The 26,281-nt window shown below is 39.2% G+C and overlaps 1 protein-coding gene across 3 annotated transcripts in view; it reads left to right on the forward strand.

The window, feature by feature from the left end:
• Positions 1-6,391: 6,391 nt before the first annotated feature.
• Positions 6,392-26,281, forward strand: part of SCAF8 (SR-related CTD associated factor 8) — a 153,677-nt gene continuing 133,787 nt past the window's right edge. For all 3 annotated transcript variants that reach the window (XM_032101914.1, XM_032101913.1, XM_032101912.1), the window contains exon 1: positions 6,392-6,628. In XM_032101914.1, coding sequence (XP_031957805.1) covers positions 6,599-6,628 — 30 coding nt within the window. In that variant the 5' untranslated portion in view covers positions 6,392-6,598. The remainder of the gene's footprint in view (positions 6,629-26,281) is intronic.

Raw genomic sequence — 26,281 nt, forward strand, 5'->3', positions numbered from 1 at the left:
AAGGACAATGTTTCCTCTTGTAGAATTTGAGCATTAGACTCAAGAGATCACGTCTTTTACTTGTTTTATCCTAACCATATACACTTTAATTGAATTGAGTAATTTTTTTTCTAGGGCATCTGGAGAGAAATCGAATGGTTCATAGAAAAAGCTAATGGCCATGACAGGAACATACACTATTACAAAACAGAGTTAATAGTGTAAACAGCAAATATTGTCATTATAGTATATATTTTCAGTAAACATATTGAAATGGGAGCACACAAGTATATAGAAAGCATAGCTGTATAAGTTTCTCCTGCAACAGTTGTAAGTAGCTAATGATTTTTTTTTTTCTGCCAGGGTTTTCCTTATCACCCTGGGTAAGGTGGTGGTTATTTAAAATTCCTTGGACTTTCATGCTGGCCCACACCTTGTGTATGTGCAATCATCTCTGTTCTGCTTGTTCCCATTTAACATTTCCAGTGCAAAGCTTTTGACTGAGCTGTTCTTTTCTAAGTCACAAGCGTGGTTTTGGAAAGAAAACATTTTCTGTATAGTTTGTACCACCATGGGCTTCTGGTGTCTCTCCTATTGCTGTGCGAATTGCTAATGAGCTGAGCCTTACTGTCTTAGATCTACTAGAAGAAGAAAGTGTAACGAAATAATTTACTTTGCTAACTGGAATTACTCTCTATTGAAATGCAATGGATGACACAAGAATTCCGTCTCTTTAGATTTAAAAAAAGTGTACATGATACGACTGCAATGAGGTCATAACTTGATAGAAAAGAAGGTCTGAAACTGTAAAAATCAGGCTTAGCAGCTGAATGTGATGAAAAAACTATCAGTGTGATAGGAGGCATATTTCATCTCTGTGGAATACTTTCCTCAAGTTTCTTTATCAGTAGTTAATTAGGCATTGAAGACTGCTAGGCTTAACCAGCATAAAATAAACCTTGGCTACTCCTTCATTTCTTGTCCTCTGCAGATTGAGGCTTTGGTAGCTATCAGAGTACAGGTGCATGTGGTGAGTCTGGACCAACCACTGCAGAAAAATTTGTTCAGTTCCATATATACCTGTGGCAAAGGCCTGTGCCTATGAGATCTGCCTACTGTTTTTATTGTCTTTATTGTGGTATTGCACATTCTACTTTGGATAGAAAAAGTCATTTTAAGCATTGGCTAAAATTTTGATTTCAAGTCTATGCAGATTTTTAAGATAATGAATGCGATGGTCTAAATCTAAATTGTTGAACTCAAAGCAAATTATAAAAGCTTGAACCAAAATTTCTCATTTTCCTGTTATTTGTTAGAGACAGTAAAGAGAAATTATGGAAATGATTCTTAGTGTATTGTGCTCAGTTTTGTTTTGCCGAGTTAGCAGGATGCGAAAAATAACTCTGCTTTTGCAGCCTTATTGATGCAAGTCGGAAATTTGATCTGCATGAGCAGGAAAGAAAAAGTAACTTTATATGAAGGAGTGATCCAAATTGCTGGTTAAGGTCTGCCCTCATTCCTGTTAGCCTGTATGTAAAAAGACAGCTAGTAAACAGGTTTTTTTCTTTTTTTTCTTGTTTTTTAGTAGAAGAGTTGATCATCTCTAATGTTCTTTCTTCAGGTCTTAAACCATAGGCTTGCTTGTTCCTCCTCAAACAGCAGTACCCCAAATAAGCAGTCTTCTGCTGTTTATAATGTCTGAAATTTATTAATGAATCATCCTTAAATTTTCCTTGAAAGAGTTAAGTATATTTTAGAAAGTTTAAGGTTTTTTGTGCTGGGATTGAATTCTTCAAGGCAATTTCAGTACATATGTTTTATAGACATATTTAATGAAAAAAAACCATAATTTTTTTTACTAATTTGAGTTTCCCTTAAAAAAAAAAAAAGTGGATATGTTTGCAGTTGGAATTTAATATAAAACATTTCTTATGTCTTCTATGGTATTTGCAAGCTGAAAACATGGGTTTTCTAACCCTGTAGTTCTCCTGTTACATTAAAACGATGCAAGCATGGTATAGTTGCTACTGTAAAACCATTGTCTGACCTGTATTTTAAAATAATTGTCCTGTTAGGAGCAGAACTAAATGCAACTATGCAGCTGTAGGAAACAATGGTTGTTTTACCTTGTAATTGTACACTACAATCAATCAATAAACAGGACGCCACAAAGTTCAAGCTTCAGGATTAGAACACCACACAGAATAAGAAAACATTAGTAAATGCTTTCTGGCTAAGCTTATTAAAACTGCCAAGGTTGGTGTGACTTGTAGTGCCAACACACTTTTGCATCAGGTTATCCAAACCTCCTATGGGCAAGTCTGAGAAATGTTACTTGAAGGAAATTTCCAAGACTGTTCTCCTTTCCTGATTAAAGCAGTTTGCTTTGAAATCAACAGATTTATAGAGTGTGCCTCTGAGAGAAGTAGCTGGCCTGTAAATTAAATCTCCAATTGCTTTTTCAATAAAGTTGTTTTGAGGTTGTTTCTGTGGTGTCGTGCTGAGAGAGTCTGACACCATCATGCTTGGATAAGTGCAAGAGTCAGTCAAGCTTGACCAGAAGGAACTGCGTAGTAAACTAACTGGAGTTCCAAATTATCAGGCTATCATGAGTAATGTGTGGTTACAAATGATTCAAAAATTCTCTTTCAACCTCTGAAATTTTTAAAACTTGAAAAGAAGCTCCTTATGTGAACATATCTGTAACAAACATAAGGAAAAATTCAACAGAAAATTTATTTCCATACTTTTTAGTTAGAGTTTAAGCTTTTACAATGTTTATAGTAAAAGAGAACTGAAAATGTAAATGAAAGAGGAAGATGAGGTAGAGCTAGTGAAGAAGGACAGAGGGGAGAAATGAGTTAAAGTTCAGTAAAAACTGTAAGATAGTCCTTGAGAATGCACTGAAAAATTAAGTAGAAATGGGCAGGGTGCATGGAGGATGACTTGTAGCTGTGCACTCAAAAAAATTGTGGAGTTAGTATGAGGGAAACTGAGTGACATCCTCTTACCTGAAGCTACAAGTGACTAATAACAGATCTATTTTCCTCTGTTCTCTGCCAACTGGAACACCAGTTCTCCCTCCAGACACTTGCATGTAGTTTCCTCTGCTGAGAGGAAACAGGGAACTACTTACTTGAATGACAGCTTTCTTAAGGGCATTTGCCAGTATGACACTTGTTTGATCTATTGAGTCTCTATTTGGACATGTCTGAAGTATAAAAAAAAAGCAAGCATACCTATTTTACTTTCTCTTATGGGGGGAAAAAAGTAAAGACAGACTAAAGATCTATTCAGTCCTGCTTTTCTCTCAGAATTGCAAACCTAGGTGTTTGTACCCACATGGGAAGCATGCCCCATCATTGCAAATCCCACATATAATTCATTGACATGTTGGAAAATAAGCGGGATGTCATCTGCAAAACTAATGTTTCTGGTATGAGTTTGACCAGTTGTGCAGAACACTGGAACTGCAGAAAGCTTGTGCTGTGCAGGAAGCTGGCACTTACTCTGCTGTGCAGCACAATTGGAAATCTCCCAGGTTTGGTGTGCTAGGAGTGATAGGGCAAGTCACTGAACTAGAGAGCCTTGTGGGGCAAGGCCACCTTGCCCCAAAATAAGCCAATGTTTCTGCACTAGCACTGTTTAGATGTTACATTGTTTGGTATGTTTGCTTAATTAGACCATATAAATATAATCGGAGATATTTTTCAGTATTCATTCTGTAGCCTAGTTCTCATTCTTGGATGACAGCTGGCATCAAGGATGTACTGTGCTGCTCTTCTTTCTACTGCTGGAATTAAAAAGGGCTGTTAAAAGGCTTTGCTACCTCAATATTTTAAATTGTAAAAATACTTGTTTAAATGTTTATTACAGACCTACAGAAAGCAGGCTGAATGTGGGGAGAGGGGAACCACTTAGTTACAAATTCAGACTCTGCTTTTGAGGTCAAAGCTTTTTGTATGTGTCTCTAAGTGTAAAAATCCTACCCCTCCTTCTCTGGTTCCTCCTTTATTGGAATAACTTTTATGCTTCTGGAAAAAAATATTCCTGAAAAGCAACTGAGTGGTAGCTTGTGATCCCTTTGAACCCAATTTCAAAACTTTTTTCACAAAGTTTCTGCAGCGTGTTATTCCATCCATTTTATTGGGGAAAACTAGTCTTGCTTCAATTTCATCTAAAAGGGAAGTTACCAGATCCTGGAGGATTGTTTGTAACTGCAGTACTTCAGTAAGCTTTCCAGAGGAGTACAAGGTAAATAGTTAGAGCAGTTACTCTAGTAGTAAAATGAGTACCCTGTAAAGTCTTCACAATAAATCGAATAGAGTTGTCTCCTCATATTTTATTTACTCTTAATTCCCACAGGGAAAAACCCAACCAAAAAAAAAAAAAACCAAAACCACCCAAACAAAAACCAAGAGAAAAACAGAAGCCTTGTCTCTCCCGGTAAGCACAGTGTGCTTCTCCTGAATCATCTGTGAAGAGAGACTGCCAGAAGGTTGCACTGAGCTCTGCAGTTCCTAGAGTACCAGTGCCACTCAGATTAGAAGGGAGTTGGGGAGCTTGTCTAGTCCAATCTCTGCCTCAAAGCAGGGTCAGGCTGTGAACTCTGAGAAGCTTGCTAAGGTCTTTATCCCATGGGACTTCACAAAGGACTAGAAATTGCACAGCCTCTCTGGAAAACCTACTCCACTGCTTGGCCATCTTCACAATGGAAAAGGCTTTTCTTGGGCTGTCAGAACCTCCCCTGCTTTAAATGAAAACTACCTTTTGACCTCCTGCTGTGCAGGAGGTCTGCAAAGAGCCTCACTCAATTGTTTAAAAACATTCAAATGTCACCAAGCCTAATTCAGTCATTATACTTTGCAGGTATTGGCTGCTACTGGGTGTCCTTCCTACCCCATGGCCATTTTTTTAAATTGTCTGAACAGACACAGTCCTCTCATCCTAATAGGATATTTGCTCTTGTTTACTGACCCTCTTGGTGGCCTGATACTGCAACAACGTTGGTTGCTAGAGATGGGCTTTTTTCTTGAGTAAGCCTATTGGGGGGGTAAGACAGGAGGAACTTCCAATTCCTTTTGTACAAAGACTTAGTAATCTCTCTCGTTTCTGTAAGAATGGAGCTGTATGATTCCAGGTCTCCCTCCAATGTTGGGCTTGCCTTAATTTATGTTACCCTGTTTGTTGAATAAAGCCCACTTCAGTTTGAAGTCACTGACTCAGGCCTCAAGTGGGATCTTCCCTGTCTATGAAGAGCCTTTGTGGCTCTGGTCTGAGGCTCGTTTGTGAGAGCAGGATAGATCCAGAGCATGACCTAAAGTTGTGACTGGAAAATTATGAAATGCAATTCAGATGGGAGCTGTCATATCTCTACTGTGTCAGTAGACCTGAAAGAACATAACCAAGTGGGGGAAAGCAGCCGCTGAAGACAAACCTAAGGTTTCATCTTCAGTGCTTCTGAGCTCCTTGAGGCTCTTCCTGTCAAAGGTGAGTCATGTGGTGACTTTGTGTTTTGAGGGAACAAAAAATCTATGCCCTGGAAGCAAGGTCTCCTGTTTGATAGAGCTGCTCCTGCTGGGATTTCTCAGCTAAGCAGGGTGTTTGTGCTTCAGGGAGAGGCAGGTGCTCTGCCGGTCTGGCATGGTGGTGGGGGCGTGGGGAAGTGCACCCTATCTGAAACTTAACCTGGCTATACACCCTGGGTAGTCAAACAGAAATGCCTTAATGCCTGGTGCTGGGTTTGGAGACTTTTTGGTGTCGATATAACATTCATGTAGTAAGTGCACTGGGGTTTGTGATTGATTTGCATAACGATTGTGTGGGTTTTCTCCTTTCCTCTTGATAAATTATACTGATTGCTTTTGGGCTTATCTAATTACGATTTTTTTTTCCCCTCCTACGTCCCGCTGGTTATTTTTCCCGTTGCTTTTTTTCAAGCCTGCATGCCGTTCCCGGTTTCGCCGGCGCCTTGTTGGGGGGAGACGGGGCGTGAGGAGGCGAATGGTTCGGGGACCCGGAAATGGCGAAAATGGTGTCCCAAGAACTCCTGGATTTGCCCCCTGTGACGAGGTTTAACACCTCGCTCCCGTAACCCCTTCCTTCCCGCCGGTTTCAGGAGGGGGAGGAGGGAAAAGGGGAGGAGCAGAGCGGGCGGGGCTGACGCGCCGCCATTCCGGCAGCGCCCGTGAGGCGCGGGCGGGGGTGCGGCAGCTGCCCGCCAGGCGGCGCTGTAGCCGCCTGCGCCGCTCCGGCGCTGCGCTGCCAGGAGCCCCCGCGTGTCCGCCATATTGGCGCCCGCGCCGCAGCCGCCGCGCGTTGTTCCTCCATCTCCTGCCGGCGCGGCCGCCCGGAGCCCAGCGCGGGAGGGAGGGAAGGAGGGAGGGAAGGGAACGCCGGCGCCGCCGGGCGGGAAGAGGGGCGAGGAGGAGACGGAAACGAGCGGGGCCCGCGTCCCCCCGCGCCCGCCCCCTGCGCCACCCGCCATGGAGAGGAGGCCGGGCGGCCCCTGAGCGAGGAGCGCACGCACGCACGGACCGAGACTTGCCCCCGCCCGGCCCAGCCCGGCCCGGCCGCCATCAGCGGAGAGAAGCCGCCCGGCTCCCGCCTCCGCCGCGACATGGAGGCTGTGAAAGCCTTTAACAGCGAGGTGTGTAACCCCTTCCCGGCGGCCTCCCCTCTTCGGGGCCGGGGAGCGGGCGGGGCCCCGGCGCCTTCCCTGCCCCCTCCTCGCAGCGGGGAGGCTGCGGGAATTGGGGGTCGCGGTGGTGAGGGAGCTCTCCCGCAGGCCGGTCCGGGGCTCCCCCCTCCGCGTCGGGCGGGAAAGGGCCGTTGTCGCCGTCCCTGGGAAGCGGGAGGGTGGAGAGGGTAATGGAGACGTCCCCCTCCCCCCAGCTCCTTCCGCCTTGAGGCTGGGGGCGGCTGAAGGGGAAGAATAGATCTGGCGGCGGGCTGGGGGAAGAGGAGAACGCGTGAGGAGGCCGAGGAAGAGGAGGAGAAAGAGGTCTCTTCCTTGCGCCTGGCCTACGGTGGGGCGGGTGATGCCCGGCCAACTTCACGCAGCGGCCGAGGAGGCTGCGCTGGGCGGCAGGGGGGTTCCAGGCTCGCTGGGCGCGGGGACTGTGGCCTTCCCCGCCTTCCCTCGTCTCTCCTGGCACCCCCTTCCTCCTGGCTAATTACCTGTGTATCCGAACCCCGCCAGCGCGCACTTCAACACCTCGTGCAGCTAAGCTTTAAATCTCGGGAAGGGAATACAAAGGCGCCGGAGGTTTGTCTCCCTGTTTGAGAGTAGTATATTCGCAGTGGTCAGGATGGAAGCAGACATTCCCTACATGCTGCACAGAGCTCAGATCCTGCACTGAAGCATTGTGAAGAGAGTGGGCTATGGCATCCAAGAACACATACATACACATAGGGCTGAAGTGTGTTCATACGGCACCTGCCTTCTCTTTTGTGTCGAGAGTTAATGTTTATTTTATTGCAGGATGGTTCTTGTGGCGACTCTGCTTTGTTGCTCTCATTGTGAGAGTTTGTGTCATTTATATTTTGAAGTTAATGTACGAGCAAGAAAAACAAGTACGTATTTTTCTTACCGAGTCCTACATCTTGCAAAGTGGATTTTAACTTCTGTTGACCTTAGAAAGTATCAGCTCTGGTTACAGTGTATACTTATACGGACTGCTCGCATGCTGAAGCTCCGAGCTGCCCTCTTGCTAGCCCCAGCAGGGATGTAGTGCGGTTTTAATGATTTTAAATAATATGGTTTCATTTGACCTGTGGTGGAACAGTATGGCAACCATGTTGTTGTTTCTACAAGCACGGTAAGATAGATTTTCAAAATGAGCAGGTACTCTCCGGTAACTCAGGAGCAGTTGTACAGCCCTTACTGATGTACAGTTCTAGGTGTTGCGCTTTATGCGATTTGAATTCTGAAACAGAAGAAAGCACATTGTGGCCACTAGAAGAAAAATAAATACTATAAACTTTTATTCGTATTTTATTATTTGTTTGGTGTATGTACTATGTTGTTATGTGGGGAAAAGGAAGAATCTGGTCACAAGAACAGAAGATCTTAAGTTGTTCAGAACATTTTCTTTCTATTACCTATCAGTAGGAGCAGAAGTCTTCCTCTTCGTGTTGAAAAACAGCTTCTGACTGACTTGCTTAGCACTTAAGTCTGAGACTTAAGGTGGCAGCTGTGCTGGAGAGGAGAGCTTTAGATTATGCCTTGTTTTCTAAATGCTTAAAAAATGGTAGACAGTAGGTTGTTGGGAAAGAAAATGCAGAATATCTGACAGTGTCATTTTGACCAACTTATCTGCTGTGCTATAAATAGACAGTATCTATAATAACCTGTGTTTGTATTTGAATGCTGGGCTACCGTGATGGGAAGGTTCTAAAGATGCCATGACTAAACAAACCCCTGATCCTGGAAGTAAATGGTGCAAGACTTGCTACAGTTAAGGAATCCCAAGTGTCATCACTAGCCACTCTTAACACCTCTGTACCCAGTGCAGAACTTGACTTTAATTTAACTTTCCGTCATTGTCTCAGGTTGAACTTACCTGTCCACACCTTGCAACTTAAACTGTGAAATGATCACTAAATATTTAAACTAGCTAAAGTGTATGAGTCTATACATTGCTGTTCCTAAATGGTTTTGATTAACTTAGAAAATATTGGTACTTCACTTGTAAAATCCTGTTCTTTGTTTATATTATGTTTAAGGTCATGTTAAGCTCCAGAACCAATGTCTGAATTCTGTTTTAGAGTTTTTTGGCTTGAAATAGATGTAAATTAAGTTTAGCAGCAGATGGGACAGACTAAATAGTATTAAAACTTTTACCATACTTTCTTTTATGCAGTTTGCATTCAGTTAATAATTTTACAGCAGTTTATGTAACTTACTGGTGAAAACCAGATGACGCTTTAGAAAGGACATTCCAATACATTTAAACACTTAAGTCTGCAGGTTGGGTACTTCTGGGGTTGATTTTTTTTTGTTTGGGTGGGTTTTTTTTAAAGGAAGGAGTTGTGTTTGGATTCTGCAGTGAAGCTAAAATAAAGGCAGCTGTCCATCTAGGGAGTATAGCTTACTCCAAAAGTGTATGTGAGCTGAGCAGTATCTTGTATTGTAACTATCCTATATGGTAGTCAGGATTGAAGTACCTAAAATAGGCTCGTCACTAATTTGATTAGAAAGAAGAATTTCAAGTTTATTTGAACAGTAACTACTGGAAATAATGGTGGCTATTGCAGAAATCTGTTCAATGTCTAGTGATGATACGTATCATTGTCTGTGCTGTACCTAGTTGTATATATAAAATTAGCCCTAACATTTAAAGTCTTGGGAAAGGTAAATTTAAAGCTGAGAAATAATCAAGCTCCTAAATACAACATGCTCAGTATTGGTTTCGTGATGTTTTCCTAATTGATTAAAACTGCTTGGCAGATGAAAATTGGAATAATATACAGCTGACTTAGTATAGTGCTAAGGTAATTTGCAATGTTTTGTAGCACAGAGTTTATCATTTGCTACAGTTGGCACCATGAAGACTTACCACTGCAGAATCATTTTCCACCAGGCCTCAGTTCAGGCCCTGAGTTTTTTCAGTAAAGCACAGAATCAGATTCAAGAACAGGTCTTGACAGAGGAAAATGTCTGAAGTGTTTCAAATTCTCTATATGTTCTGTAAAATGTATTTGGTTAAAGAGGAATTGAAATGGACTAGATGCAAGCATGTGTGTCCTCACAGTTCCAGTGTTCAGATGACAATGATTTAATTGCAGATGTATGTAATTAAAATTCAGTTTTTGTTATATAGTCAGCTCAGTGTTAAAGTCCTGCTGTCATCATCAACTCTAGCAGGCCATTCTCACATTGCTTTCAGTTACTGTACTTGAAGTTGCTTTTGGGTGCTATACTCCACAGTTTTCTTGCAATACTTGTCCTTTTTGCAGTGGCAAGCTAAATTATTTTTCACTTTATAATGTGAAGATTGTGTTCAGAGAAGTGTGGGAAAAGGAGACCAGTGGATGTTTTAATTCTGAAACACATTTAATTATTTTAAAATTTATTTCTATGTTACTGTGTAGAATAAATGTAAATAATTTTAAAGCCACATAAATAGTCATAGGACTGTAATTTATTTTAGGGGGAACGGAGATCGCAGATTCATTTTTAAATACAACACGAATTGAATATTTGAAGTTTGCTTTGTGTAGCCGTTATAACTGCATCTGTAAGAATTAAATAATAGAAATCTTGAAAAGAGCATATTCGACTTAGATATTTTTTTTTTAAAAGCTGCAATAGTAATTCACTGATCTGTTTCAATTAAGTATAATGTTTCTAATAATTTAATGCTTGTCAATATCTCTACTCACATACAGGCATACATCTCTCCTTGTATGAGCTTCATCAAGTCTTGCTGTTCATGGTGTTTACTGATATCTTTGGTTTTGCATTCTTTTTAGAAACAAAGCAAAAATATCTCCTGCTTAAGCTATGCATGCTTTGGTCAAATCATTGAATATTGTTTTCATTTTGAGTTGCTGATACTGGTACTTGCATCTTTGATTTACAGCCATTTAGAAGGTTAGTAAGGGTAAAACCTACTCAGGAGAGTTTGATAGCATATCTGGATTTGGAATTTACACTGTTGAATCCAATGCACAATAGTTGTTGGCATCCAGTGCGACAAATTCCAGCTGTATTTGTACTTGTCAGGCAAGGCAGTATATTATGACATTGTAGAGGCAATTGAGAAAAGGACAATTGTATATTTAAAAAAAGGTAAAATAGAATAAGGCAAAGCTAGTCCCTTGGAACTCTGGAACAAGAAAGTAATGTGTTTTTCGTAAATGCCTTGTTCACTTGAGTGTGTTTTGTATGAAAAGCTCAATTCCTCTTGTCTGTACAGTTGGGTGCTGATACTTTCATATACAAGGGAGTTGAATGGAAAACCAAGTGTCATCGTGAAGACTTGGAATATCCTACATCTTAAAGTGTTTAAAGATGAGGATGCACATAAAGTGCTGTAAGGTTAAGGCAGTGATTACAGTTTGTTTAAAGTGATGTAGGTTCCTGTGCTTTTTCTCTTGTTACCTAAATATCTTCTACAGTGTGAGAGTCATAATAAAAACTTCTGCAGCATTGCTAGGTTGGTGTTCATCTGTTACTGACAATGAAAATGGTTGTCCTTGCATAGTTCATCATAAAGTACACTGAGCTTTTGGTGTGCATAATGGTTTTAAGAGTCAAGTAAGATTATATATAAAGTGCCTATTGCTACTTTTGGGTTCACTTGTCATTCAGAAATTTGATCAGTGGTAGGGACATAGCAGATGCTGATCATTTACTGGTAATGCTGTTGTCTCTATACGTCATTTGCACTTCGTTTTATCTTGGCCACCATTTTCATGACAATTCTTTGGAAGGTGTGTTTTAAGGGTCAGTGAGGAACAGTTCAGTGGTCTGCAATTTCAGAAATGTGACCCTTGGAAATGACCCACATTTTAAATATCAAGCATTGGAGTATGGGTGCATAAAAGTACAGAAGGCTAAACCAAATATTCTATTTCCAACTACTTTATTTAAATAACATATTCTAAGTCAATGGGGCGGCTTTTTTCATGAAAGAATGCCAGTTGATACTAAAAAAAGCTAAATGGTATGCCTCATGAAGATGCTAAATAGAGATTGATGCTGAATAGCTGGGGAAAGTGGGGGAAAAAGGGATGCTTTTTAAAATGAGCAGCCAGGGCTTTCATGATTGCAAGTAGATAGTAGCAGTTATGTTAAGGAACAGTGAAAAGACACATAAGCTACTCCCTGTCAAGATACTTTTCTTGGATTCTGCTGCATGTTTCATGTTGGCCGAAGCACCTGAAACATCTGCAGGGGGGTTTTTTTGACTATGCTGTGACAATGAGAAAACCTGTATCTATTTTTTCTTCTCTGTCACTATGTTTTACTAGCCATAAAAAAGAATATCTTTTATATCCTCTGCTATTTGAAGGATTCTGCAGCTGTGATAATTTTAAAGCTTTCTTCCTTTTGTTTATTTGATATCCCATTTACAGTCTGATACTTCTAAATTTTATTGTAGCAAATTGGGATGCAAGCTTCTGGTTTACTTTTGTCTTTTGTCAGAAGAAGAAGTGATGTGTGCATCTGCATGTGGACATTCATACATCTGAAAAGTTGTTTCTGTTTTTCATTCTTAACCTCTGGGGTGGATGTGAAAAATGTCTTCCATTTTATTTTGCTGTATAATCCTGTAGTGTTTCTCAGAGAAAAAAAGCCGTGAATATTTATATGAATTCCCTTAAGATGCAACAAAATATGTAAGAATTTGTTAGTTTCCTGTTTGCTCTCAGGGACATTAGGAGTAGTACCAGTGAAATGTCAGTATTTTACTGTGTTGTTTCCCAGCAAGAGTTGAACTTTGCTGGCTCTCAACTATTTTTTTAAAGAGTATAGGGAAAGGAAGTCCTTTTCTCTTCAAGATACAGTAAATAGTAAGTTGATGTTCACCTGGTTAAATGTCTCCATGTGTGCTGAATAAATGTTTGCAGTTTTAATATCACACTTTTAAAGACTGATCTGACCTTAGATTTTCACCAGCCATAGAACCTTGACTTCTGGCCTTGAAAGACATGATCATGCAGGTGTGTGTTAAAGGCCCAAAATGTTAGGGTTTGGTTTTATTTTGGTGCATGTCTTGCTCAAGAACCTCATTTCTTTAGTGAAGGAATATAGGGCAAACATTGATAGGTTTTCAGTCTTAGATGCGTAGACTTTCAATTTGTTCTTAAACTGATCTAGATTAGATCCTTGTGAGCCTGGAATGGTTGTGTAGATCTCCAGGTTCTGCAAACACTCTGGAGCTGTAACTGGATAGTTACAAGTATCAATCCTATTTGCTACTCATTTGGAAAGCAGTGAGCCATTTTGCAGTTTAAACAAATACCCTTCTTAACTCTCATAACTTTAGATCCTTTGATTGTCGCCTGCTTACCAAGGTTATACCTGGGGCCACAATCTTTAACAGAGTACTTGAAATTATCTTAACAAGTCTTACTTGAGTTTGCCACTATTTTAGTCACGCCCCATCCTTGGAAGCATTCCAGGCCAAGTTGAATGGGACTTAGAGCAACCTGGGCTGGTGGAAGGTGTCCTTGCCCATAGCAGGGGGGTTGGAACTAGATGACCTTTAAATTCTCTTCCAACCCAAACCATTCTATGAACAACAGTCTTGTTTTCCTGTGGCAGTTGTAGAAGTAGTGTCTGGTAATCCAGATGGCTTTCTTATGGGAAAAAAACCATTCAGAACAAAAGTTTTTGATAAGGCAGGTCTTAAAATACTCTGAGATACTTAAATTACTCTCATATTGATCCTTTTTCACTTAGGAAGAAGTCTTCTATTTTCTTGTCTGTAAAATTGGTTCATCATTTTACCTCTGGACAGCCACCAAAATATTCATCCTGAATGGCTCCTTCAGCCTTGGTTAAGAGCCCACATTCGTGGCCTCAGCAACCACTGGTGTAACTCCATTGTGAGGCCTGGGACAGTGGTGCATAATTGGCTGTTCATATGTGCATCCAGATTTCAGTGAGCTTGGCTTTGAATGAAAAAAGTTCAAAACAATATTGGTCCTGGTTCCTGTTTCTGAACTTTTTGTAAGTTGCATGTGTATTTCTATTCTTCCATTTCTTCACTTCTTTGGATCTATTTTTCTGCAGTATTTCTCCAGGAGCACTGACAACAGCAGTAGTCAGGTAGGTAATTTTATTAACTTTATTCAGGAGCTGCTTCTACACTTCAGGGTACATGTTCTTTAAGGCAAAAACACAATGTCCAGCTACTTCTGTACGAGTACTCATTTTTACCTGTTCTTGCCATATGTACTGATCAGGAGGAGACATTTTTATAAACAGACTTTAAAATGAGTTGCAAACATTTGGAAGAAGTAAGAAGAAATGAGTGCACTGTCACCGTGACCCTCTCTCCATCAGATTTATCCCTACCAGAAATGCATATTTCTTGTAGTAGCCCGCTGCTTCTGCTGTCAGGCATTTGGCAAGTGAGCTGGCATTTCTAGGAAAGTGACCACTACGGATATGCAACAACTGACCATTTTCTTTCCACTTATTTTTGCAAGAGTTTGCCTACATAGCTGGTTTTACTGGGCATGGTTTTTGTTTGCATGAGGTTGTTCTTTTCTCCTGTCTTTGGTTATATGAGTGGGTGGCTGATAATTTGACATTCAGAAATATAATGCACATGTTTCATTTACTAAACTACATGTGTGGAAGGTGAGGCTTGGCACCTTTGTTAATGTGTTTGCTGTTGATGGTTTTGAGGGTTGGCAGAGAGTGTTCTGGTTCCCATTTAAAATGAAGGCACGAAAGAAGAAGTGCCCCAGAGAGGAGTGGCAGAGCTGAAAAGAGGAGTGGTTTGTGTGGATAGTGGCTGAGCAGTAAAACAGTGGAGGGTAACAACACCTGAGAGGTTGAAGCCACCTATTTTGGTAGCCTTGAGCTTGTTTATTATAAGATACTGTTTATAACATTGGTTTTGAAAGATTGAAGGAAATTGTGCTTTATAAAAAATTATAACAGCTGACCAAGGTGCACTGCTGTTATGCAAGGAAGTGAATAGCTATCTTACATATTTGAATTGGAATTTATTATTGAAATAGCGTGCATTTTTGGGAAAGGTAATTTAGAATATCTGTCATTTTGTGCGGTTCAGTCTAGGGTTCAGTGTTTCCAAGTAATTAGTTTAGAGTTGAGTGGTAAGGGTTCCTTACTTTTTTTTTGTTCTCCATCTTCAGCATTTATTAGTTACTTTCAAAAACTTAAGTAGAATTAATTATGTGCATTCTTTGCTTTCCACCACTGTTATTCTATAGTTTGTCTTTTCTCTCTAAAGTGCAAAATACTGTAAATTGCTCTCACTGTAAAATGGTTGGTTTAAAAATGTTGGCCATGTGGCAGGACTTTATGGAGCTCTCAGTGTATAATATAGAAATTAGTACGATAGATAAAAATGCAATTCTAATATTTTGCTACTGATGTGATTGCAGTTTTAGAAAGAGAAATAACCATACTTAAAATGTTTCTGGCTTTTTCAGAGGGTAAGTCCAAAGAGCTTAGAATAAATTAACCAGATTGTTGGAAGCCAGTGGAAAGACCTGATATAATCAAAGTCTTTCAGAATACCAAATCTCCTGCACATATTAATAAAACAAAGATGGTTTGCATGAAAAGGAATAGCTTCAGGTAACATGTGCTCTTCATAACTTGGTTAACAGATAGGCAGTAGTAACCACTTGCTTCTTAATTTTCACAAGAGTGGAGTGGAGCACTTAAGCACTTAACAGGAAATGGGACCATTTATATGACAAATATATTGGTTGGAGAAATTCAATCCAATACAAACTGTGATTATTTTTTTTTTTAATTTTAAATCAGTAAGTTTCATTGTGAATGCAGGGGTTTTAAACTACATCCAGAGAGATATTTTGAAATCAACACAACAAGACAGTTCTTGTCATGAGCTCTAAAAACAGTTGGCAGAGAAAATGTGTGAGTCTGATTTTCAAAATGTTTAAGATCTGTTCCTATATTTCATATCTCAGAATTGGAGAGGTGTGATTGTAGTTCGACTTCTCTAAGGCTTTTAACTCCATGTTGTGCCACACTTTACCAAACTAGTGCGTTGGAACAAGGTCAGAGGGTACTTCGCCAGTGTGGGCAGCCCCCAAGCTCACGTCTGGAAATCTGTGGAGACTGACATTGGGACAGAAGCTGATCAGTTTTCCTCTTGGTGATCTAGAATTATCTATATAATAATGATAAAATGTTAATGATGGAAATTAGCCATATGGCAAGAAAGATGAGAAAATTGCATGAAGTGAAATGCTCCTGTTATTTTCCTTGTTTTCATGTGTAGTACTCTTTTATCTTGTTCAATCCTTCCTTTCTCTTATTGGGAGTTCAGGCATTGGTAAAGTGCTCACTCTTACCTACCTATTTCATTTGGTCCATTTAGGTCTTTCTAAGCTTTTTGTTCCCATGCAGTAAACACCCCAAGTTATGAAGAGAAAAAGGGGAATTGTATTTTATGACTTATAAAAGGCTAAGAGCAAGTGGAGTATGTTCTAGACACTACTGGAAGTAAGCATTTGTTTTGCAGTTGTTTGGAGTTCAGGAGACTGGAGTCAAATCCAGGTGGTTTCTTTAAATTCCAGTTTTATGTTCATATTTGTACAAAGCAGACTGTACCAAGAGAACTTAGAAGCTCTCTTTGAAAGGAGTAATGGTGGGGGTTTAAAGAAAATTGTAAATGGGCTGGTGGCTTAAATATATGAAAACTAAAATGGAATTTTGTCATTCCATCTCAAATTGTTTGGGTTCAGTAAACTTGAAAGTCATAATTGTGTTTCCTTAAGCCTAGAGAAGTAAGAGAAGCAGTACACAGATGCAGTGGTGGTAACACCTGACTTCTGGTGGGCTGGTATGTGATGGGCTGGAGGGACTGCCGTATTACCTTTGCATCTTACTTCACTTAGTTGCTTGTACAGCAGTTGGCATGAATATTTAAATGTCCTTTTTAAACATAAACAGGGTTGTATAATATAGCTTATGTGTGGGAAGGGGCTGAATTTTTCATGTGAGTGTCCTTGGTTGCTTTTAAATTTTTTTTGAAGGAATATGCACTTAGATATCACGAAAATTGACTACTATTTTAAATTAGTTAATTAAAACCACGTGTCATGCACTTTGTTTTTGAAAACGGTTGTTTTGAGGTAGTTGTTGTTTTGAAGCCCTCTCATTCTATACTTTTTTAATGTTGGATTTTGGCAACTCATCTTGGTTGATTACTGGAAGAATATAATTTTTTTTTTTTTTCCTCCAAACTGAAATACCTTATGCTGAAAGGAGCATCTGTCATTCTGGTCATCCTGCATGCACATCTGTGGTGTATATTTTAACCTAATTTTATGTGCAGCTCAGAGAGTAACAAAGTGCTGACAGGGTTTAAATAACAGTTCTCATAGGTAGGTCCTACCCAGCATCAAGTTAAAATCCTACTCAATGAGAGATGAGGGCATGCAATTTGAGCAACTTTTCCAAGAAATTAAATTTCAGGAGAGTGTGTAAAATGTACCTAATAGAAATTTGTTGATAAGTGTCCTTAGCTTTAAAGCAATAAATGACAGTGCTCTTTTCTTGTTCTTTACAGTGTGGTGTTATTAATATTTGGTAAGCAATTCAGTGACTACTTCTGTATAAACAATTGGATTTGATTTATTTTAATGCCATTGAAATATGAAAGAAGTTAACCTAATTTATTAAAATAGTATGTGTTTGGCTGACTTCTAAATATTTATTTTGGGGTTTTTTTGTATTGAAATTGTAGATACTTGTTAGTATATATGATGTCTGGTCAGTGTCATGTCATTATTTGATGTCTTTTTAGTGTTATGTCCTGGTAGCAACCAGAGAAGACTTTAAAAATATTTCTGTAGAGAGGTTTGTAACTGATATCCCTCACACTGGTCATAATCTCATACTTAAGAGATGGGCTGAGTCCTGGAATATCAGCATCAAAATGTTTATTCTTTTAGCTGCTGTATCAGTGTTACAGAGATTTGTCTGTGTGAATATCTCTTCCTTTGTATCACATGAGACTAGAGCTGTTCACAACTTTCAACCCTTCTAGTGGCAAAATCATATGAAAAATTATTTCCTAGCTGCTTTTCTTGTCTTTATAGGATATGGCAGAGGTATAAAAAGAAATGATGTATTATTTATGAAGCTTTTTTAATTTTAATGAAGTTAGTACTTTTTTCTATTTTTTATTCAAAATTTTGGTTCAGGAACAGCTGTCTGGCTCTTTTGCCTATTAAATAAGAGCACTGAAAGACATTGGAAGTGAGTGCTGGGCTTTGTAGTAGTGCAGTGTGCCATTGCCTTCCATGGGTATCTGTAGTAACTTGCTCTGTAAGCGACTGCCCATCCTTGGGGGATGTAAGTTCGTGTGCATGATGTCTGGTCTTCACTTGAGAAGCTTTAGGCTGTAGCTTAGCATCATGTAGTACTGCCTTGTAAACTACAGCTATTTTGATTTTTACATGTATTTACAGTAGATTTCACTTTAAGTACTTCTTTAATGATGGTTTAAATGATAAAACTATTGTTTACGTTACTGAATGATGAAAATTTGAAATACGCGGATAAATTCCTTTTCAGTAAGTCTTCTCTTAAAGACCACTTTTCCTAATAGAGTTAAAGAAAAAAATACAGAGCAGAAATTCTCTGCTTCATGTATAGCATATACCTGATCTTTTACATTTCCCCCCAGTTCCAACATATAATTCATATGGCTTGTAAGATCTTCAAGCAAGCCTGTATTTTTTTCTCCTAAGTTTGGAAATAGGACTTGGTTTATTTAAAATTATATTGGGAAAAAGGAGTATTAATAATGCTGTTAACCTTTATGTAGTCCGGAATATTGCCTTATATGTAGTGTCTTAGCTCTCACCATTGTTACTTTTTGCTGTACAAATCATTATATTGTTTTATCAGATAGAGGAAAATACAGAATTGTGAATATAATTGGCTTTAATTGCTAGCCTGGTCCTGATACATAGATGTACATTTCTGTAGGAAATCCATGTAGCTTGTTGCACTTGAACCTCTTAATTCTGAAGGAAGTGTGTGAGGAAAAGGCACTTTTCCCATTGACCAAAAAATGTATACAAAATCACTGTGAGGACAATTTCCCATCTATTTCCAGATAATACTGATTGAGTGCATCGGTGAGAGTGGTATGGAAGAAGTGCTTGTTTTAGGATATGATACTAAAATCTGAGTCTTGAGGCTTTTTTTGGATTTTTACCCAATGTAAGAACACACAAGGTGCCTCGGTTGAAGGTGATGAGAAGTAAGTAGAGGAATTTGATTTTGTTTAAAACATTATGTAGGTGAATATGCTGAAATGAGGAAAAACTGCTGCGACTTTTATGTAAGAAAATAATTTGAATGTATGTGTGAGAGTGAGAGAATTAGGAAGCATGTGGGCAGGGAAGAATCAGGTGGTGTTACTTGGATTTCCAAAAATTGTTGAGAAGATCCATTCCCAAAAGTTTGAGAAGTTGAATTGCAATGGAGAGTGCATCCTTACATTGATGGATGACTGCTAAAAAGGGTGATGGGGGAAAAGTTATAGAAATAAATTGTTGTCTTTTTTCATGATGGAGTCTTCTGAGGCAAAAAGTTTGTTGATGGTATTAAGTTATGCAGGATGTTGGTACTGAAGGGATTGCAAAAGGATGTTGCTGTACTGTTAGATGGCAGCCTGCAGTTTCATAAAGTTAAATGTGGTAGTGCAGGTTGGTAAAGAGTATGACAAAGGCAGCCCTGGCTTTATGGGCACTGAAATTATATCATATGTTAATTAATAAAATCTTGCAACTAAAATGGAAATGCCTGTTTAAAGATCAGCAGTAGTCATAATAGCTGTTAAGAGTCCTGGAAACTAGTAGGAAAGAAACAGAAAGTCACTATACTGCCTGTACCATTTTATCTTACTCCACGTGCTGTCTGGTTTGTACCTCATAAGACCATGTTGGCAGAACTGTATCTACAGAGGACAAAAGAGTCAAAGAAATGCAACAGGTCTGTATAAGAAATTGTTAAATATCAATACTCTTTTCAGGCTAGAACAGAGGTGACTGGAAGATTAGGGTATAGGGATCTGTTGTACTGGAGATGCAGAAGGGGCAAATCATTGTTTTCCAGTGCAGAAGCTAAGTAAATCCAGTGTCACTAATGAGCACAGGTTCAAATCAAGAAAAGGGAGTGTCTTTGCACAGGTTTTGATTAAACTATGCACTTTTGCTAAAAGATGTTGCACATGCTGAAGGTTTACATGTACGGAAAAATAAATAGATTTGAATTCCCTATATGGAGGGAATTCAGAGATTTTTATGAAAATATCAGTTGATGCTGTCTCAGGAATCACTGAACTGTAGTTTGCAGGTGACTAAAATAATCTGCAAACAAAGTATCACTAAAAGAACAACTGCATGTTAGCTTTCATTAACATCCTCTGTTGAAGGCTGTTTCTGTTAGGTTTTTTTCTGAACTGGTGGCATCATCTGAAAGCAATGAATTTTCTACCATGCCTTAGCACAAAGAAAAGGAAGAGGAGTAAGGAGACAACAACCAAACAATTAAAACTTAGAGCAACATTTATTTTTACAATTCAGACAGTAACAAAACAGGCTTAGAAATAGTCTTAGAATCCACCTTTAACACTACAACTTTGATCATCTTTAAGACTTCCAATGCTGTCTGTGTAATGAGCTGTTATGTGCCTTACATGGACACTTGGCTGTCATCTGATTCTTTGCAAGAACATGACCCTGGGAATTACTTTCATTGAGACAGATTAGGATTTGTAGTAAGTATATCTTTGTGGACTCATTTTGTCTCTGAAGTGGCATTCAGATTCAGGTCTTCCCTGTAAGCTTTTCCTGTGATTTATATTCAGCATTTAAATAAGCATGCATACTTCTATCAAAAGTTTACTGATTGTCCCCTACCCAATTATCAAAATGCCAGTGTGTGTAGGACATGGTTGGATAGAATCATCACACAGAAAACCAGTGAAACAACTTCCCCCCACACAAATTCACTCTTAATTTAATCTGGTGTTTTCTTTAGCTATAAATGGGTTGAGAAGATTAATGTTCATTTTTACTTTGTAGTTTCCTGTATTGTTGGCAATGTATTTGGAGCTGAGCGTGTTCAGTCATCTAGAATGCTTGAGGCAATATAGAGTCTTGTCCACAGCTTTCTAGAATAAACTGATAGATCATTAAATGTTCGCTGGCATTGAAATCAAATGTATGCTACTATTAAGTGTGCTGACTTGGAAAAAACACTGGCATTTTTTACAGTAACTTGAAAGTATTCTCTTTACTTTGGCTATGCTTTTTCTCTCAGAGGAAAATAAACTTATTCCCAAAAGGTCGTATGGGAATCATGCATTAATGCTCTTTCTAACTTAATAATTTAACACTTGTTTTTTCAAAACCTGAGCTAAGACTTTAAGAATGGTTTACCTTACCAGTACAGTCAGACTCCTTGTGACTTGTCACTGATTGTGTAACACATAACAGGGGCCTTGTCCTCCGTTGTCCCCCCTTTCCCATTCTGTAGAATTTTAGTCTTTGTTCCTTCCTTATCTTTGTGTGATAATGCCATCTACATTTAGAAGGGGAATGTCTCACCTTTAATTGTCTGAGTAATGTGCCATAGTTCAAGAATGGACAGTACAAAAAAAAGCTTAGTATAAATTTTTAATGGATATTTGCAGTTTTGATGTTTTGGGTTTTTTTTTTAATCAAGGTTTAACCTTTCAGTTTATTCCAAGTCACTCCATCTTAACTGAAGCAGCATTCTCCCAGATGTTGTGTTTGTGTTGTGGTGACTGCTTAGGAGAGTCTGTGTCAGAGTGTCTCTTGGGTGAATACATAGATCACTGGAGCAGTGCTCTTTTCTGGGCAAGTATCAGGAGACTGTTTCTTCTCCCTAGACAGTAGGATAGATTGGAGATAAATTTTGGGTTGATTGAGATAAGCATATTCTTTTTCTGGTCAAAATCAGTTAGTAAACGAATAGGAAAAATACATTGATCCATCAACTTTTAAGGTGGTTTTTAAATTAGGTTTTGTTATGTACGTACATCACCAGCAGGTGATAGATGTGTAGTGTTTGGAGAGAAATTCTTAATGTACATTTTAAAGAGACTCCACAAACTGTGGTGCTTTCCACAGCAATGCCTCAGATTTCAACAGCAAATGTCTGTACTTACTGGGTTTTCACATAAGAAATGGTGCAAATACTTTCACTTTGCAAATCTTTACAACAGGGAACTTAGGAAGATAACTAGAAAAAACAGGTTTAGTCGGTGGTCAAATATCTTTCAATAGTAATCAAACATCTAAAGATACTGATCAGTTTTTGTCTTTTTGAGCAAATGCTTCATGTGAGTTGATTTTTATTCAGAAAAGAAGCAAGTGGCTAGTAAATGACAGATTTTCTTCATAATTCACAGAATCATATGGTAGCTCAGCTCTAAAGCATGTTTATTTGAAGTTTCCATAAAGGTTTCTGTCTGCTCCCTTTCTTTGTTCTTCCAGCTTGTAAATGTGAACTAGCCTGTTTCAAAGCCTCTGAAACTTCTCCTGGTTTCATCTGACACTTGAAGATTACAGTGTTTCACTTTCGACCCTCTGAAATGAACTGTATTACTACTGCAAAAAAAATGCAGCTGCCTGATGTGATAAGGCTCAAGCTTCATTTGAATAAGATCTTTTATATGGAGAGCTACATTTTATACTAACATACAGATAGCTGACTGTAATTTATACAGCTATTTAAAAGAGTGGGTGTGTTTCATTATGGTATCAGGGCACAGACTTAGCAAATTCATGGTAACAGTTCAGGGGTGAGTCAGTTCCCTCTAAGGCATGCCAGAGCTGGCCTTCCAGGCTAAGGACAACCACAGTGGGCAATCTGGAACCACATCCACCAGCCTGACTCTTGCTTGTTCCCTGCTCATCTCATGTGGTTTGTTCCTCGGGTCCCATCCTTCCCAACTGATCCTCACTACTGAGGTTGTATTGACATATGCCTCCCCTTAGCAATCCTGTTCACCTGCTGAAGAACCTTTGTTCTTCGCTTAAAAGCTTCTCCACAGTTTTAGTTATCTCTAATGATTTCATGCCAGCCTTGGAGATATAGAGTCGAAAGTGCCTTGTAGGTTAGTATCATCACCTAAATAATGTGAGTCTGAACGTCCATTTACTGCATTTACTACTGAGATTTTTCTGGTTTACTCTTGAGTTGATATCTTCAATGCAATCTCTCACCTATCACCAGATCTCTTTGCTGGATGGCAATAGCCAGCTTCAAAGCAAGTGTCCACTGTGTGTGTACTTGTGCTGAATTTGTCTGCCTGATTATTACTCGGTAGTGTTGCTGATGTATGTTCCTCTTCAGCTTTTGACAGTTTGACTTTGTCCTAACCAGAATATAGGTGACAGTGGAGGCAAAAGTGGGCTCTCTTGGGACTTCCCTTTACCATGCACCAAATGACTGTTCATTCAAATTATTTGCTGGCTGTATTTAAGGAGTAATTGGTTGGGGTTTTTGTTATGCAAGGGCTGGCTTAGGACAGCTTGGTTTCTGTGGAGCGTTTTGTGAGAGATCTTTGGTAAATGTGTTTTGGTAGTCCAGGTGGTCTCACTGTGCTTATAGAGTCTTTCAGAGAAGAACAGTATGCTGAGATGTGTCTTTTCCTTAGAACAGCTGCATGGAATTTTCTGTGTGTCAACTAATACTTCTATTTCGAGTAATTTGTGCTATTTTTTTTGGTACAAACATTTAACCTAACTGATCCATTGTTTCCTAGTTCTTCCCTTGAACCCTTCTCAGAAATTCATGTTGCTTTTCCTGTCTTTCAGAGCTGTAAGATTGAGACTGTTTTAAATGAGTTCATGAATCACAGCTGCTACCAAGTTTTTCATTCTTCAATTCTGTTCTAATACTTCATTATTTTTCACAATGTGGAAATTTACCTTCTTGTAAACACACTTCAGGAGGATTCTGGTGTGGAATCAATTTTTCCTTAGTATGTAGAGCTAAAAAAAAAAAGGGGGGAGGAGGGGGAGGCGTTCTTTTGCTGTAGGGCTTTATCTCCTATGAGTCCTTCTCTAAGTGCTGATTGTCCTGGAGAAACACTTCAATAGATTTGCTATTCCTTCTCTCTCCTGAAAAGTGCTGATTTTCATGGTTTCTCTTGTTTGTTTCTCAAATTTGATTGCACCGTCTTTTGCATGTACATTACCAGCCAGATTTTATGGTCACTCCCACTCCTTCCCATCCCCTTTGAATATTATTACTGATCTTCTGAAGTGTATAATTTTATTTCAGAGAGTTTCCTTGACTTTACTATTTAGCTGTGTTGCCTTTTTTGTCTTCTGGTTTATTTAAAGGCTTGTTTTATGTGAGGGCAAGCAGTTAACCTTCTGCAAATGAGCGTGAGCATCTTACAAAACTAAGAGCAGGATTTAATGAGAGCAAACTGGTTTAACTAAACATCTGTACAAAAGGGCTTACAGGAAAAATTGACCTAGGATATAAGCACAAATTAAAAAAATAATACATGTATGTCTAACTCCTTATTCTTCAAATTCCAAGTGTCCTAAACCATCTATGCTGGATCAAAACTAGAAGCTTTCATTACTAGGGAGGCAACCAAGTCTTGCTTCTCTGGTCAGCCTAGCAGTAGAGAAAATGGGTTTGATGGAAGGACTGTTTGGTGGATAAAGAGCTGGCTGGATGTCAGCATCCAAAGAGTTGTAGTTAATGGCTACAGTGTCCAAATGGAGACCAGTATGAAGTGATGTCCCTCAGGGGTCCACACTGGGATAGATACTATGTAATATCTTTTTTGATGACTTAAAACAGTGGGATTGGATGCAACCTCAGTATTGAGGTGCATTTGATACGTGTGAGGGAAGGGATGGCATCCAGAAGGAGCCTGACGGGCTTGAGGAAAGAGCCCATGCAAACTCTGTATTGAACAAGGCTGACTGCATGGTCCTTCTGCACCTGGGTCAAGGCAATCACCAGTTTTTCCAAGTGAATAAACTTTCAAAATGAAATGTTTTACAGTAAATGAAAAGCTTCTTGAAGACAATTAAAGAAAAATAATTTAGAAGAGTGTTTTCTTTTCTTGGCTTCTTTCAGGTACTAAATTTGGGATCTGTGGGGTTTTTTTAAATAGCTGTTAAAATCTGTAACAGGTGTATCCATTATCCAAAAAGCCTCTCTGCAGAAGTGCTGAGTTTTACTCTTTTTATTGGTTCCTTACCACCACCACCTTTCCCCCTTGGATGTTCAGTCCTTAATGCTGAATTTGCCTCTTTGCTACCTGGAATAAAGTAACGGGATGTTAGCAACAGCCCATGCTATCCTTTTGGCTTTTGGCATATCCCTGATAAGTGGTGTTAAGATACCTGACTGCACACAGCTGATGTCTCAGGTGTCAGTGGTGTGCAGCTCTTGCTTGTTTCCCAGTCCTGTGTAGTGGCCTCCTTGATACTTTGAACTGCCCCATTAAAGCCTGGATTATTTCAAAGCTGATGGCCTGGTCAGCTGTGGTCCCTGTGACTGTCTACCTGAGTCAGTGGTTCTGCCTCCTTACGGCTGTGTGTGTTGTAGGTGAAGGAGCTCCTGTGCCAGTCTCATCTGGGATTGCTTTTACAATGTCAAGGTGGCTTCTTGAAACTAGGCTGACGTCACACACATACCTGTAATTGTTTTTGCTTTTACTAATTAGTGTTTCGAGCTTGAGAATGCTGACCAGGAATGCCCAAACTGGCTCTGCTAAGAAACAGTATATAAACAAAAAGTTTCTGGTGCTGTAGTGTTCCCAGAAGTAGTTTAGCTGTAGTTGCACAACATCCAGCCAAACAGTAGCCAGGATGAGTGATTACGTTTTGGTAATTACCCGTGAGTAACTGGAAGCTGAACAGTGAGCTATAAAACAGAGAAGAAACTGGTTTGAGACTCTTGGGGTTTTGCGTCTTTTCTCCCTTTCCCTCATGGTGGTGAAGAGCATTCATATATCTACATTTTAGAAATGTATTGGTTTTTGTTGTATGAGCAGCACAGAAATAATTCAGAATATTTTGCAACAACTATTAGCATTAGTGAGAAGTAGTAACAGTTGTTTTAAGAGTGGATGTCTAGCTGTTAACTGGTTGTAATTTTACAGTTGTAATGGAAATCCTTTCAAGCTGAGAAGACAGACACTTATGCATGGACAAACCAATTTTTTTCACTTTGTGTTTTGACAGCTATAGGAAGTTTTGGTTAAAACCAGTTTTGACAGGAAAGTATAAAAAAAAGAGCGCCTCATGTTTGGAAGGAGAACAAATCCTTGTCTCTTGGAAACTCAAATATGAAGAAAGAATATCTACTTGTTATCATCAGTGATAAATTATTATAAGCAACTGGGGGAACATGACCTATATTTAAGATTGTCTAATCCTTTCCACTGTGTGATCCTGTTTACTCTTACAGTTTGCTTTATTAAATATAAACAATTCTGAACTATGCTTTCTGAGCTAGCAGTTTGCCACAAATATAGCAAATATTAGGAAGTTAAAGATATTGTAAATATCTGTATGGGTATTAATTTGGTTCAAT

The sequence above is a fragment of the Corvus moneduloides genome, chromosome 3 (assembly GCF_009650955.1).
Source record: "Corvus moneduloides isolate bCorMon1 chromosome 3, bCorMon1.pri, whole genome shotgun sequence".
NCBI lineage: Eukaryota > Metazoa > Chordata > Aves > Passeriformes > Corvidae > Corvus > Corvus moneduloides.